This window comes from Theropithecus gelada, chromosome 1 (assembly GCF_003255815.1).
Source record: "Theropithecus gelada isolate Dixy chromosome 1, Tgel_1.0, whole genome shotgun sequence".
In the NCBI taxonomy this organism is placed as follows: Eukaryota; Metazoa; Chordata; class Mammalia; order Primates; family Cercopithecidae; genus Theropithecus; species Theropithecus gelada.
The window spans coordinates 159,056,190-159,071,240 of record NC_037668.1 but is presented as its reverse complement, the minus strand read 5'-3'; the positions used below and the strand labels follow the sequence as shown (position 1 = coordinate 159,071,240).

Sequence of the window (15,051 nt, the reverse complement as noted above, 5' to 3'; positions counted from 1 at the left end):
CTGCAGTACTCTGGTTCAGGGTGGTCTGGGAATACAAAGATGGAAAAGGTACAGTCACTGACTGTGGTGTGCTCATAGTCTAATGAGGGACACAGGCTTGTACCACTAACACTAACGTACAGTGTCCAAGCAATGCTGGAATAATTGGGCATATGCTGATGTTGTTGGAAAATCCACTAATTCTAGATAACAGTGGGTATCCCAAAAGACACTGTCAGTTCCAGGAGCAGGAGGCCAGTTCTGTCAGATGTAGAGAAGGACTTCTCAGGCTGAATGGTTAGATGAAGGGCTCAGGGAGATTGAAAGGAGGCTGACCTAGGTGAGGCTGGGCGAGTGGACAGGGACCTAGCCGGAAATCCAAGGAGGAAAACACCCAAAGAAAGACTTTCTAGAAACTCTTGAGGGCATAAGAAGATGTCCCAAGGGAAAATTCCTGTGGCCATCTCAGAAGATTGAGTGTTGTCCTATTCTGTCTGGTTCAAACTTTAGACATCTGAGCTGAAAAGGGGGCTTCATGAAGATCTGGAGCAGGGGAGAACAGAAATGGAAAGGATTTGGGTCATCTATTCTCAGAGGCAGAGGGCAGAATTCTCATCTGGTGTTCAATAGTCACAGAAGTAAATGGGTCCATGGACCAGAAATACTACAAGACCTTTACAAAATTCTGGAACCTTTTAATTACATTTATTTTGGGGTTTGGGGTGCATGCGTGTTACTGCTTCTTTGTATTTTCTTCAATACATGAAGCAAATGTTTAATGAACCCCTATTGTGTGCCTGACACTGTTCTGGGAGCCGCCTCCGTGAACAAGCCAAAGACCCTGCCTTGAGGGAGCTTCTTCCAAGACAGCCCACACAGTTGTGTCCTAGGCCACAGCCTGGCCTTGGAGTGGCTGTGGATATCAGAAAAACCTCCAGAATCGAGTACATGGGCACAACTTTACAGAGGACAGAAGAGCACATGGTGCCCCTGGGATGCAGCAGGGAGGAAGGGAGTCTGTCTAGACCTGGGGCTAGGGTAACCAAATGCACTAGTTGCCCAGGACTGTCCTGGTTTTAGCATTGAAAGCCCTGCATCCCAAGAAAACTCTCAGCCCCAACACACTGGGACAGTCGCCCTACCTGGGACTGAACAGCTGGAAAGCATGGTCAACTTCTCCATGAGGCACAGCAGGCAGAGTGCCAGAGGCGCACATGACTTTAGAGGTGCACAAAAATGTTTTAATTTCTTTAAAATCGTGAGAAAAAAATGAACATTTAGGTTGAGGAAAGTTTTAATATAGGATATTGATGTATTTGTCTTTATACCAATGCAATCATAGAATAAAATTTTCAGTGGGTTTTTTTTTTTAATGGAGGAAGGGGCCCTTGGCCTCAAAGACAAAAGTTCTTAGGACCCATGAAAGTCATAATGTGGCCTTGGCTGAAGGGTCTGTCAGGGATCAAGGTCCCATATTGGGTCCCCACTGACCAAGCTTTGGTCAAATGACTACTGAAGATGATAATGGACAAATTTGGACAAATGACTACTGAAGATAATGATGATAATGATGATGATGATGGTGATGATGATGATTTGGATGATGACATGCTACCTAACATTTATGGAGTGCTTACTGTGTCCTTACATTGTGCTAAGCACATTCAGGCCTGAGATCTCATTTCATCTTCACAACAAATGTATAAACTGCATTTCACAAAGAAATCAGGCTAGGTGTGGTGGCTCATGCCTGTAATCCCAGCACTTTTGGAAGCCAAGGTGGGAGGATTGCTTGATTTTTACCTTCACATCAATCCTGTGAGGCAATAAAAGATTTTTATCCCAAATTTATAGATGAAGAAACTGAGGCATAGAGATTTTCTGACTTTCTCAAGATCATGTAGCTAGTAATAGGAGTCAGAAGCCAAACACACACTCGTGTTCATCCTGCAGGTATTTACTGAACCTCTGCTATATGTCAAGCTAGCACTGGGATCTGGGACGCCATAGAGGGCAAGACAGGCATGGGTGTTTCTCTCACAGAACTCAGTCTAAATGGAAATCCAAGGCTCACTGCACTGTAATTCCTAGGAGAAATTAAGACCTCAAGAACCATTGAAGGTTCTTGAGCAAGTATTTCCTATTTGCCTCATGCTCAGAGCCACCAGGCATAGAGAAGAAGTAGCAGTGGATGTAAGTCATCAAAGAGCTTTAGTCTAGTTGGGAAGAAGACCCGAGATGGATGGTCTACTTGGAGGTTAATATGAGTAGCCAAGCACAGTGGCTCACGCCTGTAATTCCAGCACTTTGGGAGGTCAAAGCAGGAGGATCACTTGAGGCCAGGAGTTTGAGACCAGCCTGGGCAATATAGTGAGAGCCCCATCTCTTAAAAAAACAAAATAGAAATCTGAGTCTTAGTGAGGTGGACTTGATCAAGTTTACAGAAGACCAAGGGCATGGCCAGCACAGGCCACTTGTGGCCCAGCATGCAAGGCAGCACGGCTTAATGGTGAAGAGTAACAGCATCTTTCTTGTTATTTAAGGGATTAAATGAGATCAGGACCTTGAACCCCTCAGGGCAGTGCCTGGCTACTGGCGATTTTTAACATTATAATGAGGCCCTGCTGGCCTTGAACCTAGGTCCCTGTAAGGGAGCTACTGTTCCCTGGTGTGACCCACTCTAGCTGAGCTGCTGACCCACTCTAGCTGAGCTGTGCAGAGACTGAGATGATCACCTCAAAGAGCAGGGGACCCTGTGCCCAGGCTCTGGGGCATGCTGGCAATGGGGGGAGTCTGCTGGAGTGGCCTGATCAGGGCTGCCTGAGGCTTTTTGTCCCAGATCGCACTGTACTTGCTCTGGTGTGCCACAGCACATGCACCTCTGTCTTCCCTTCTCAGGTCACCTGCAGACTCCCAAGGACAGGGTCAAACCCCATCTGCGTCATCTCCCAAGGTGCCTTTCACGATCCTCACCCATAGGCAGTTCATTCAGTTACTACTGGCAGACTGTTGACATTGACCATCTGCTCTACGTTTTTGTCTTTGGGGACATGAGTCTCTTTCCATTCTCAACCTCCACCCCCCACCTCTTTTTTCCCTCTGCTCTGTTAATACATCCTACCAGAGCTGCTCAAATTCCACATGGAGCAGAAGCTCCATGCTAAAGCCCCTTCCCTGCTCTGCTGCAAATAACCTCTTAGAGAACACAGTTCAGGAGTTCCCAACCCTTTTATTTTTGGGACAACGGACAGTGCCATAGAGGGACTTGTGGAAATCAACCCCTTCACTGCTGTGAGTAGGTCTGTGGAGTCCATTTCAGAACACAGGCCTTGGAAGACCTGGGAGGGGGCCCTGCAGTGAGGCCCCATAGGGATTCCTCTTTCTCATTTGGTTGACACCATCACAGAGGGACCAATGACTTTTTTTTTGAGATAGAGTCTCGCTCTGTCACCCAGGCTGGGGTGCAGTGGCGCGATCTTGGCTCACTGCAACCTCTGCCTCCCAGGTTCAAGCGATTCTCCTGCCTCAGCCTCCCGAGTAGCTGGGATTATAGGCGCTTTCCACCATGCCCTGCTTATTTATTTATTTATTTATTTATTTATTTATTTATTTATTAGAAGAGGCAGGGTTTCATTATGTTGCCCAGGCTGGTCTTGAACTTCTGACCTCACCTTTGAATGTGGTTTGGACATTGAGCAGGGTATTCCAAATCCAGCCCAGATAGATGGGTGTCTGCCCCTTGCCTGCAGAGGTTCCCATCTAGGGCAGGCCCAACAGAAGCACCAGGTGTTTGGGGTCTGGAAGGCAGCTGAAGATGGACATTTTCCTGTAGGAGGGGCCTAAGGCTTTCCTCCCTGACTTAAGCCTGGAGATGGCTTCCTTCCAAGGGCAAAATAATTGCTGCTAACAGATTTGCTAAGAACTGAGAAAGAGGAAATGTGGCAAAGGCTCATGGTGAATGGCTTCCGGGGTATTTTTTGTTTTGTTTTCTTGAGTTGTGTGTTAAGAATGCGTAGACTGGCTTGGGCTTGGCTAAGATAGAGTCTTGCTGACAATAGAGAAAAGTGGTGAGCAGTGAAAAAGTAAAGTCGTGACGGTTAGAAATGTTCTTCGTGCTTCTTTAGATTAATTATTCCTGCTGCCATTCAGCCATGCTAGCTAGCCTCCAAGAGGCCCCCCTCTCCACACCCAATTCTCTGAAATAGAAGAGGAAGCAATGATGAAAAAAAAAACACACCCTATCTTATGTGTAAAATCTTAGTCCTGCGAAGGGGCCCTTAGAGCTTCTCCAGTATCACTTCATGATTTCACAGATAAGGAAACTGAGGCCCTGAGAGGGGAAGTAACTCCCCAGAGGTCACAGGTCATTTGATGGTCTTGCATTTGTTCTCATCAGCCAGCTGCCAAGGGCTGAGCCATAGGGCTAAAGCCAAAGTCCAAAGCCTCATGTGTGTTCTTGGCATCAGACCCTCAGGGTGCAGCTGAGTGTGAGGTGCTTCTGGACCTAAGGGTCTGGGGTGGGCTCTGGCCTGAGACTCCCCAGGCTGTCTTGCCCTCCCTTGCCACCCAATCAACAGGTATTTATCTGACACCTACTTAAAGTTCGGCCCAGGTTTCAGCCAAGCGGGGTGCCAAAAAGCTTAGGCACCAAACTAATATCTGTCTCCCTCCAGAGAGCATCTCAATGGGGAGATGGGATTAACATGTGAAACAATCATTAAACAATAATTTTATTTATTAAACAATAAAAGGCAGCATATAATTAGATGCCAACTGTAGCCATACAGGCTCTGAAATCACCTCTATAGGCTCTTGCAGTATGGATTTAACATTAGCCAGCAGCTGCAGAGATCTGTGACGGTGGTAATTTGTACTTTTGCTGCAATGGGAATCTGAGGCTTTGAGGCCATGGGGCTGGTGTTTGGGAGTGAGTCACAGAACCAGGGAGTGAGCCTAGCCGTCTACCTGCATTCCTACCCCAGCCAGCTTTGTTGCCTCCTCATGGCAGAATGGAGGAAAGTAAGCAAAATCCACGGAAGTGCCCAAGCCTTTGTCTACTTGTGAAAAGTGTCCATGAAATGAGAGTGAAGTTACAAAGGCCCATTAACTGGTGGTATGAGGAAATACACAGGAAACATAGGAAGTATGATTCAGGAGAAAGAAAGAGACCACGACAAAACTGTGATTACCTTTCTCCATGTGGGAATCAAAATGCCAGGGATCTGGTATATTAAGAGAGAGGATGGAGAGATGGCTATAGACTGGAGAAACTGCATTGGGAAACTACACAGAGAAGACAAAACTAGGGCTAATAGTATTCTAGGCAGGGGACTCTGCACAAACAACAGTGTAGAGCCAACTGCTGCCCATGGCCAGGTTCCATAAATAAAGTTGGTTTTGTCTTTGAGACAGGGTCTTGCTCTGTCACCCAGGCTGGAGTGCAGTGGCACAATCATGGCTCACTGCAGCCTTGAACTCCTAGTAGGGGCTCAGGTCATTCTCTCACCTCAGCCTCCTGAGTAGCTGGGACTACAGGTGCACAGGTGCACTTCACCACACCCAGCTAATTTTTGCATTTTTTTGTAGAGACAAGGTCTCACTATGTTGCCCAGATTGGTCTCGAACTCCTGGGCTCAAGCAATCATCCCACCTTGGCCTCTCAAAGTGCTGGGATTATAGGTGTGAGCCACCATGCCCAGTAAATAAAGTTTTACTGGAACCCAGTCACTCATCCAGCAGCCACTTTTGTGCTACAATAGTAGAGTTGAATAGTGGCAACAGACTGCATGGCCTGCAAAACCTAATGTATTTACTGCCTGGCCCTTTACAGAAAAAGTTTGCCAACCACTGGTGCAGAGAAAGGAATGAAAAAACTCTATGGGCTTGTGGCCAGTCAGAAGAAGGACTCAAGGAAAATGAAAACTGAAATTGGCTCAGAGGGGTAGAGCTTTGTTTTCCTGGGATGATAGTCACCATACATGCCTTTGGATAGGTCTGGTGATTTTCAAAACACTTTTGTACCCATTATCTCATTTGATTTTTACCTTCATATAAATCCTGTGAGACAATAAGGGATTTTTATCCCAAATTTATAGATGGAGAAACTGAGGCTTAGAGATTATCTGACTTTCTCAAGATCACGTCGTTAGTCATGGGAGTTAGAAGCCAAACACACACTTGTGTTCATCCTGCAGGTACTGAACCTCTACTATGGGTCAAGCTGGTACTGGGATCTGGGACGCCATAGAGGGCAAGACAGGCGTGGGTGCTTCTCTCACAGAACTCAGTCTAAATGGAAATCCAAGGCTCACTGCACTGTAATTCCTAAGAGAAATTAAGACCTTTTTTTGTCCACTGTAGGCAATAGTGGATCATGGAAGGTTCTTGAGCAAGCATTTCCTATTTGCCTCATGCTCAGAGCCACCAGGCACAGAGAACAAATTGAAGTATGATGTAAGTCATTAAAGAGCTTTAGTCTAGTTGGAAAGAAGACCTGAGACGGATGAGTCTACTTGGAGGTTAATGTAAGTAGCCAGGCGCAGTGGCTCACGCCTATAATCCTGCCACTTTGTGAGGCTGAAGTGAGAGTATTGCTTGAGGCCAGGAGTTTGAGACCAGCCTGGGCAACATAGCAAGGCACCTCATTTCTACAAAAAATAAAAAAATTAGCCAGCAGTGTGGCGCATGCTTGTAGTCCCAGCTACATGGGAGGCTGAGGCAGGAGGATCGCTTGAGCCTAGGAGGTCAAGGCTGCAGTGAGCTGTGATTGCACCAGTGCACTCTCGCCTGGGTGACAGAGCGAGACATCCCAAAAAAAAAAAAGTAAGTGTGTGTGTGTGTAAGTAGATGCACACTTAAGTGCCAAATAGTACAGTGTTGCCTTTAGACGTAGGTTAGCTTTAACCTCACTGTGGCTCACTTTCCTTGATGGTAAAATGAGCATCATAATAGTATTTTTTTGTGATACATTTGCTTTGATGAAGAAATGAGCTAATACATGCTAAGTGAGTAGAACAGTGCATGGTACATATTAGCTGTAGTGAGTCATCATCATCATCATCATCGTCATCATCATTCAGGGCTGGAGTGATCAGGAAAGGCTTGACAAATGAAGCGACTTCTGATGGGCAGACAGGCGTGAGATGATTCAAATCGTGGGCCAGGAGCAGGAAAGACTGACAAATTTAAAAAGAGGGAGAGTGAAATTTTTAACAAAAATGAGGTTTGTGATTTTGGTTAAGAAAAAGTAGGCACGAATGTATATAATAGCTGCAGCACCGCGGGTGGGACACACGTCCTCCTCAGCCCACCCTCATCCTGGGGAACCCCCTCTCATTGCTGCAGCATTCCTGGGTGCCCCGTGCCCACCTGGGAATACCAGAAGTCATGTGACTCACTCAGAGCCTCTCATTAGGTCACTCCCACTCACCAAAATTAAGATTACTTATGTCATTGATTAGAATGCAGAAGTAGGGTTTTGGTGCTGTTGCTTTAGTGATAAAATAAAGAAAAACAGCTTAGGGAAATGCTGCTCTGAGTTAGACCCCAGACGACAGGGGTATGGTCCTCCTTATTTTGTTAAGAATATTTAAATGGAAGCATTAGAGAATCACTCAGAGAGGTGGGCGGGGGGGGTGCTCTGAACCCCTAGCACCCAGCCTCTTTACTTGGCTGTTCCCCAATCACCTCCAGAGCTAAAAGAGGACATCACCCTTTTCCACAGCGTAGGACAAGTGAGCACAAACCTATTTTTCACCAGTGCCCTGGACATGCCAAGTGCATTGGGAACAGCTCAGCCATCTGCCACCAATGCCAGCGGCTTAATCGGAGCAGATGAATTCCATGCCAGATGCACCGAGATGTGTGAGCCCCCCAGGAGAGACACCTCACATGCCAATGTCTATATTTGTTAAATCATAACAGAGTTCCCTATTCTGTCTCTGTCTTGGGCCACCCCAAGAGACAAAACTGTCTGCTTGGTTTCTCGCTTTGTACCCGTGGACAGATCCTTCACTTTGAAGGCTTAAGAATCTGGCAGGTGAATAGAAATCAGAGTCTTTGTCTCATCCTCTGACGATTGCTATAGTATCGATCTCGCTCACATGGCAGATAGTGCCTGTTAGGTAAACCTTTGGGGTGTTTGTGTGTTTCTTGGCACCAAGTGTTAATTCTGCAGCTGGATGAATACCCTTGAGATCTGGAATTGTTGTGAGGGGTCTGTCTATTTCAGTTTTCAAATGTTGCTGCGAATTAAAATCAACTGGGAGATTTTTTAAATTCTGATGATGCCCAGACTGCATCCCAGACCAATTAAATCAGAATCTCCAGGGATAAAGCCCAGGCAGCTAAGTTTCTAAAGATCCCCCAGATGATCGCACTGTGCAGACAAATTTAAGAACGACTGGTCTAGATGATACGCCATCCTTTTTTGGGTGGAAAAAGGATCCATGAGCCCTTGTGGCTGTGGCTGGCTGACCTACTTCAGGAGGTGATTCATTTGGTCCTTGGGTCACATCTTGTCTGCCAGATGTTTTTGTGGGCAGCAGCCATCCCAGACCTGGGTGCTGACATTCCATGGCTGTGACATTCGTAGTGCTGGCTACACACGGGGCTCCTGGCACTCCCAGACAGAGCTCCCCATCACCAGCCAGAGGGCCAGGCCTCAGAATGGTGAGGTCTGGGCTGCCGTCTTTTGCGTCAGCTCTGGAAGGCAGAGGTGCCTGTGGCCACTTTCGTCACTTCCCCGCGTTTGTGGTGGGAAAGGGAGAGATAGATGGGTCTATCTGCTGAAGAAAAGGGGAACAGGAAGAAGAAACCCTAGACTAAGACAGCTTTGCTTCTCACTGTATTGAAAATCAAGCCTTTGAAAGCCACAGCACAGCTGCCTTTTCTTACAGGGAAATGGCTCTAGCTTGGTTGGAAACTATGAGAGGAGATCTTTCCGGAGCTTCTACAATTTTCTTTCCATCACTTAATTATTTTTTATAGACAAGTATGAGAAAGCTATTACCTCCTGAGGAGCAACAGCCTACATGCATCAGAGAGAGAGTGAGTGTATAATGGTAACCAGACAACGGGATCTTTCCAATTGGAAGCTCCCAAAGGGAAGGCGAGATAGGAGTAGGGCCAGGGTCAGGCACATCTGGTCCCATAGACATGTGCTCAGCTGGCAAAGGCTGAGGGTAGGGAGCTCTGGGAGCTACCCAAAGGAAGGGATGAGGAATGAGAGGTTTCATTGTGAGAGTCTCGGGTTAATGGACTGACAGTGAATGAAGAGAGTCTGTGAGGCTCACACTACTTGCTACTCACCTCTGGCAAGTGAAGATGGCCAGGGCTGCTTGCCCTTGGGTGGTGTGCAACAGCATCACTGTTCAGTTCCAGAGACCTGGGAAGGCACGCGGGAGAAGGCTGGGCCCTGCATCCTGGTGGCTGCATCTCAACTCGAGTTAGAAGTCCTTCTTTCCCACCTTCACAGGTGACATGGTGCCTCTGGGGCCTGACCTTCTGCTTAGACTCATCTTAGATGAACATTTCACAGATCAGGGAACTTACAGGCTTTGGTTTAATAGCTGCTCATCCCAGCCCTGCAGCATGGAGTTTCAGTGATCATTATGGGCGTGGCAGGCCGGCCCCTTCAGCAAAAGATGCCATCCCATGGTGGCTACATGTGAATTGAGAAGAACATGGTCCTTAGATGGATTTGATTCCAGTTCCTACTTAGCCTCTTACTAGCAGTGAACCACAGGCATGTTTCTTAAACTGAGCCTCAGTTTTGTAATCCGTGAAATAAGAATGACCTATGTAGTATGTGAGAGAAGGTATGTGAAAGTACCCAGCACAGGCTGTTATTAATAGGTCAGGACCCCTTGGGGAGAGTACAGCAGGAGCAGACAGGCCAGGGAACGATGCCATGATGGAAAGAGGATGTCAGAAGCTGGGTGCGGTGGCTCACACCTGTAATGCCAGCACTTTGGGAGGGCAAGGCAGGTGGATCACTTGAGGTCAGGAGTTCGACACCAGCCTGGCCAATATAGTGAAACCCCGTCTCTACTAAAAATACAAAAATTAGCTGGGCATGGTGGCATGCACCTATAATCCCAGCTACTTGGGAGGCTGAGGCAGGAGAATCGAACCGGGGAGGCAGAGGTTGCAGTGAGCCAAGATCGTGCCACTGCATTCCCGCCTGGGTGACAGAGAGAGACTCCATCTCGAAAAGAAGAGAAAAGAAGAGAAGAGAAAAGAAAAGAAAAGAAAAGAAAAGAAAAGAAAAGAAAAGAAAAGAAAAGAAAAGAAAAGAAAGCAAATAAAAATAAAGCAAAGAAAAGGGGAGGGGAGGGGAGGGGAGGGAGGAAGGAAGGAAGGAAGGAAGGAAGGAAGGAAGGAAGGAAGGAAGGAAGGAAGGAAGTAAGTCAGCTGCACTGAGGGGTTAGAGGTGAGAGGCTGGAGCCATGCCAGCTCCTCTTGGCAGCCAGAGCCTGACATTGTATTGGTTCTGTGGGATTGGAAAGTGGGAGAAGGAAGTGATGGCAGGTTGTTCAGGATGGCGTGCCTCCCACATGGCTTGCTGAAGGGAGGAAGGTAGGGCAAAGCTCAGTCACGGGTGCCCCGTTGTGCTCCACGGGGTGGTGGTGTGATGTCGCGGCAGCTGTGAAATTCCCCAGCCAAACCCAGACACCCACAGGACAGTGTCAGATGGTGTCAGAGTCATCCCTCTCTGGGCCTCAGTTTCCTCATTTGCCAAAGGAGATTCCTGATCCACCCCAAGTCTGCTACACTTCTAACATCAGGCAAATTCTGGGTGGGTTCTGACCAACCAGTTCCTGCACTCCCAGCCATTCAGGGACAGTGTGAAGATAAAATTGGGAGGTGGGTAACAGTGAACTTGAGAGAGATCCAGAGAACTGACTGACAGACAGTGGCTTCAACACCAGAATTCACCCCTGTATTCTCTTTACAAGGTGAGGGCCACTGACCTCAATCTCCTCAATTTCATTCTTCACTTATCCTTCCCAGGGAGTGGGCGGAGGAGGGCATCTGGGAACATATGAGAAGAACGAACACATGGTCTCGCAGGAGGAACACAACGGGACAGACTTGGAATTTCTGTTTCGTTCTGTATATACTGACTGTAGGGTGTGAGGCAAGTTGCTAAACTTCTCTTAGTCTCAATAGTCTCACCTGTAAGATGGGATAATAAACTATCCTGCAGATTTCTGGTTTGTGAGAATCAAATGAGAGAATGTATGCCAAGTACTTGGCACAGAAGAGGTCTCGCTAAGTAAATTCTAGGTGTCCCTGTGCCCAGTAGCGGTTTATCTCCTCTGTTATGGTAGACAGCTACAGCCCTTCATCCCTGCCGGTTCACTCATTCATTTGACAAATATTTACTTCTTGCTATGTGAAAAGCACTGTGGCAAGTGATGTGGGGCCTGAGCTGGTCTCCATATGTTCTTGCTCCTTGGGATCTAAGAGAATTCTTGTCTTTCCGATCAGCAGTATATACTGGCACCACGGGTAGATGCCTGTCCCTCCAGCTGTGTTGTTACTTCCTTGAGGAGACAGACCATGGCTTGTATTTCTTTGCATCTCCCATAGCATCAAAGAAGCATCTTTTCCATAGCAGCCCTCCGTAAGCAAATGTGGCTCTGCTCGTTCACCAGATTCATAGTCAATGCCTGAGTGCCAGACACTTTCACACTTATCTCAAGACAAGCCTGTGCAGTAGGTATTGTTCCCATTTCACAGAGGAGGAGACTGAGGCTTAGAGAAATCTGAGTTACTTCCCCAGGAGGGCTGGCTAGACACTGGCAGAGCTGTGATTTGACCTCTCATTGTCTCACTCTGAGTCCGTGCAGTTAGTTCCACTCCGCATGGCTGGTGCTCACTTCTTGGGTACAGAGGCTTTGGGGAGGGCGTGGTTGTTCCCTTTCTCACCCTGAGAACTACTACTCATCCACTTCCACTTCTGTGTCTCTCCCAGAATGTCTGTAAACCTGTGGAGGAGACACAGCGCCCACCCACACTGCAGGAGATCAAGCAGAAGATTGACAGCTACAACACGCGAGAGAAGAACTGCCTGGGCATGAAGCTGGTAAGTGCCCACCTGCCCTCAACCTGGTCCCTGCTCCACCACCCGCTTTGGGTTTGGCACCTCAGCCCTCGCTCTAAATTCTGTGGCTACTAAATTCTGTGGCTACTCCCTGGCAGGTCCCTTCCTTTCCTCCGGCCTCCAGAGGCCTCAGGGGTCTGGAAGGCTGATAGCCAGAGCCCTCAATGGCCTCCATGTGCTTTAGGGAAATAGATCTGACCCTTTCATTTTTTGCTTGTGACTTTGGGAAGCTCTTTTAACTTCTCTGAGCTTCAGTGTAAACTAAGTGATTAAATGATACAAATGACCAAGGGCCGGTATTGTATACAGGCCAACTGTATACATCCCAGTCTAGGGAGGGAGACCACAGGCCAGCTGTATACATCCCACTCCTGGGAGGGGATCACAGGCCAACTGTATACATCCCAGTCTAGGGAGACAACACAGGCTGCTGTATACATCCCAGTCTAGGGAGGGGATCACAGGCCGACTGTATACATTCCACATTAGAGACAGAGACCACAGGCCAGCTGTATACATCCCACACCTGGGAGGGAGGCCACAGGCTGCTGTATACATCCCAGTCTAGGGAGGGAGACCACAGGCCGACTGTATACATCCCACACTAGAGACGGAGACCAGGGATCCAGGACAATGGGACTTAGCTGCTCCCCTTCCTACCCCTTTGACTGTGAGAGAGGGAAATACTCTCTCAGACAGAGGAGGGCACCCAACTTAGCACCCGGTTGGGAGAGGCTGTCTTCAATAGGGAGGGGAGAAGGTAGGAAAACACTGCCCCCTGCTGGTGGTTGGCATCAACTGGCTCTTCGGGGTTCAGCCAGATGGAGCACCAGAAAATCCAGTCACAAATGGACCTGAGATTAAGTCTTAAAGGCTGTTTCTTAGTAAAGAGATGCAGGAGGAAATCTAGTGTGCTCGTTCCCCAAGGCCCTCATTATAGAGCCTTCCTGCTTCCTGCCTGGTTCAGGGGTACAAACTAGAGTGGCTACCCCACACCCGCCTCTTACAATGGGGACTCACCAAAGGCAACTGGCTGCAGGAGGTTTGGGGGAGCTGACCTGAGCCTCCTGGGAGGGAAAGCCACTGCAGTCCTACAGGTCCTCTCTGGTAGCTGGATCCTGAGGGTCTTCTCCCAGCCCACTATGGGGAAAGGGATCTCTGCTCCTTCCTCCAGCTCTCCCAGGTCAGCAGAGGCAGGAAAGAACTCAAGGAGACAGGCGGGTGGTGCTGGGGCAATGGTCCCGAGTGGCAGATATGATCATGCAAGATGGACGGCCCTGACCCCTTATGACATGCCCCCACTGGCAGAGTGAAGACGGCACCTACACGGGTTTCATCAAAGTGCATCTGAAACTCCGGCGGCCTGTGACGGTGCCTGCTGGGATCCGGCCCCAGTCCATCTATGATGCCATCAAGGAGGTGAACCTGGCAGCCACCACGGACAAGCGGACATCCTTCTACCTGCCCCTAGATGCCATCAAGCAGCTGCACATCAGCAGCACCACCACCGTCAGTGAGGTCATCCAGGGGCTGCTCAAGAAGTTCATGGTTGTGGACAATCCCCAGAAGTTTGCACTTTTTAAGCGGATACACAAGGACGGACAAGGTAGGAGAAAGAGTGCACCCAACCAGACCGTTCCCTTCCTACCTGTGTCCAAGCCCACCCACTAAAACTCCTGCCGGCCTTGGGTGGGAGCTGTGGGCTTCTCCTGAGCACCAGGGGTCCAGCTGCCCATGTGGTGTTCAGAACTGTGGAATCCGGGCAGGGAGGAAAGAGCAGCGAGCTTGACAGGGCAGGTCACTGTGTCCCTGACTCTGCAGGTGACTTCAGGAAAACCGCACCCTAGGCTCCCATTTCCTGATCTGTGCAATGGGAGGGATCTGCCCCACCATTCCTAATCTTTCAGGAGATGATGTGAATGGAATCATGCTTTAAACTCTGAGCAGACACCCAACATAAAAGGTTATTGCCCTGTTCATGACTGTCATGTTCATTTCATTAAAAGGCCCCTGTGTCTACTTCCGTTTGTATGTAACCCACCTCTACGTTTCCAATCCTTTCCCCAAAGCCTGGGCCCCGCCCTTCTTTTCTGGGATGAGCTCCCAGCCCCCTCTCTTGGTTTGCAGTGCTCTTCCAGAAACTCTCCATTGCTGACCGCCCCCTCTACCTGCGCCTGCTTGCTGGGCCTGACACGGAAGTCCTCAGCTTTGTGCTAAAGGAGAATGAAACTGGAGAGGTGGAGGTAGGTCTGGACCCCTTGTGCAAACCCAGCCCTTAGGGCACCCTGGGTGGGTGCAGGTGGGCATTGTCCTAACTACCCCACATAGGTGGGAGCCACGCAGCAGGGGCAGGAAGATGACTGTTGAGAGATTGAGCAGGGGTGGGTGATGGCCCTGGGGGTCAGTGTTTCAGCCAGGACTCTGAGCACCCTGGGGTAGCATGTTAGGGCCTGTGTGTGGCAAGGCCTGTGGAAAGAAAGGATTTCATGTGCTTTATTTCTGAAAACTTAGGGAGGAGGGAGACCAAGAAACTCCCTGTGCTCAGGCACAGGCTGTTTTTGCTTCAAAATGGCCTGAGGCCTACGGAGCTCCATCTCTGGGCTCCACTGGGTATAGACGTTTTTGAGCCATTTGTCCTCCCTTTTCTTGAATACTGACCTCCATCCCCAAGGGGAGCTAACCAGTGTGCAGTCTTGTGGCTTAAACTGGGGTAAAAGAAGGCCGGTGCCACCCATGGCCTGAGAATGACCAACAGGGGAAAGTCTCAGTGTTTGTCACACTGTGTTCAGTGGAGGCCTAGAGTTTTAAGGAGCAGTCTTGGGAGTCACTGTGGAGATTTAGGGATTACGGCAGCTAGGACTCTGTCCCTTCTCCCCATTTCAACAAGGGCCGCTCTGCTCCCATCTGCTTTCTTTATTGGCATCTGTGCAGAATATGTTTGGAAAAAGTATTCCACGGACTGT

The 15,051-nt window shown here is 48.7% G+C and overlaps 1 protein-coding gene across 3 annotated transcripts in view; it reads left to right on the top strand.

The window, feature by feature from the left end:
• The window catches only part of RASSF5 (Ras association domain family member 5), a 78,849-nt gene that overhangs the window by 60,559 nt on the left and 3,239 nt on the right, over nt 1-15,051 (top strand). For 2 of the 3 annotated variants that reach the window (XM_025359088.1, XM_025359108.1), the window contains 3 exons: nt 11,960-12,070; nt 13,397-13,694; nt 14,216-14,331. In XM_025359088.1, the coding sequence (XP_025214873.1) occupies nt 11,960-12,070; nt 13,397-13,694; nt 14,216-14,331 (525 nt within the window). The remainder of the gene's footprint in view (nt 1-11,959; nt 12,071-13,396; nt 13,695-14,215; nt 14,332-15,051) is intronic. The other variant, XM_025359098.1, reaches the window with a different exon arrangement.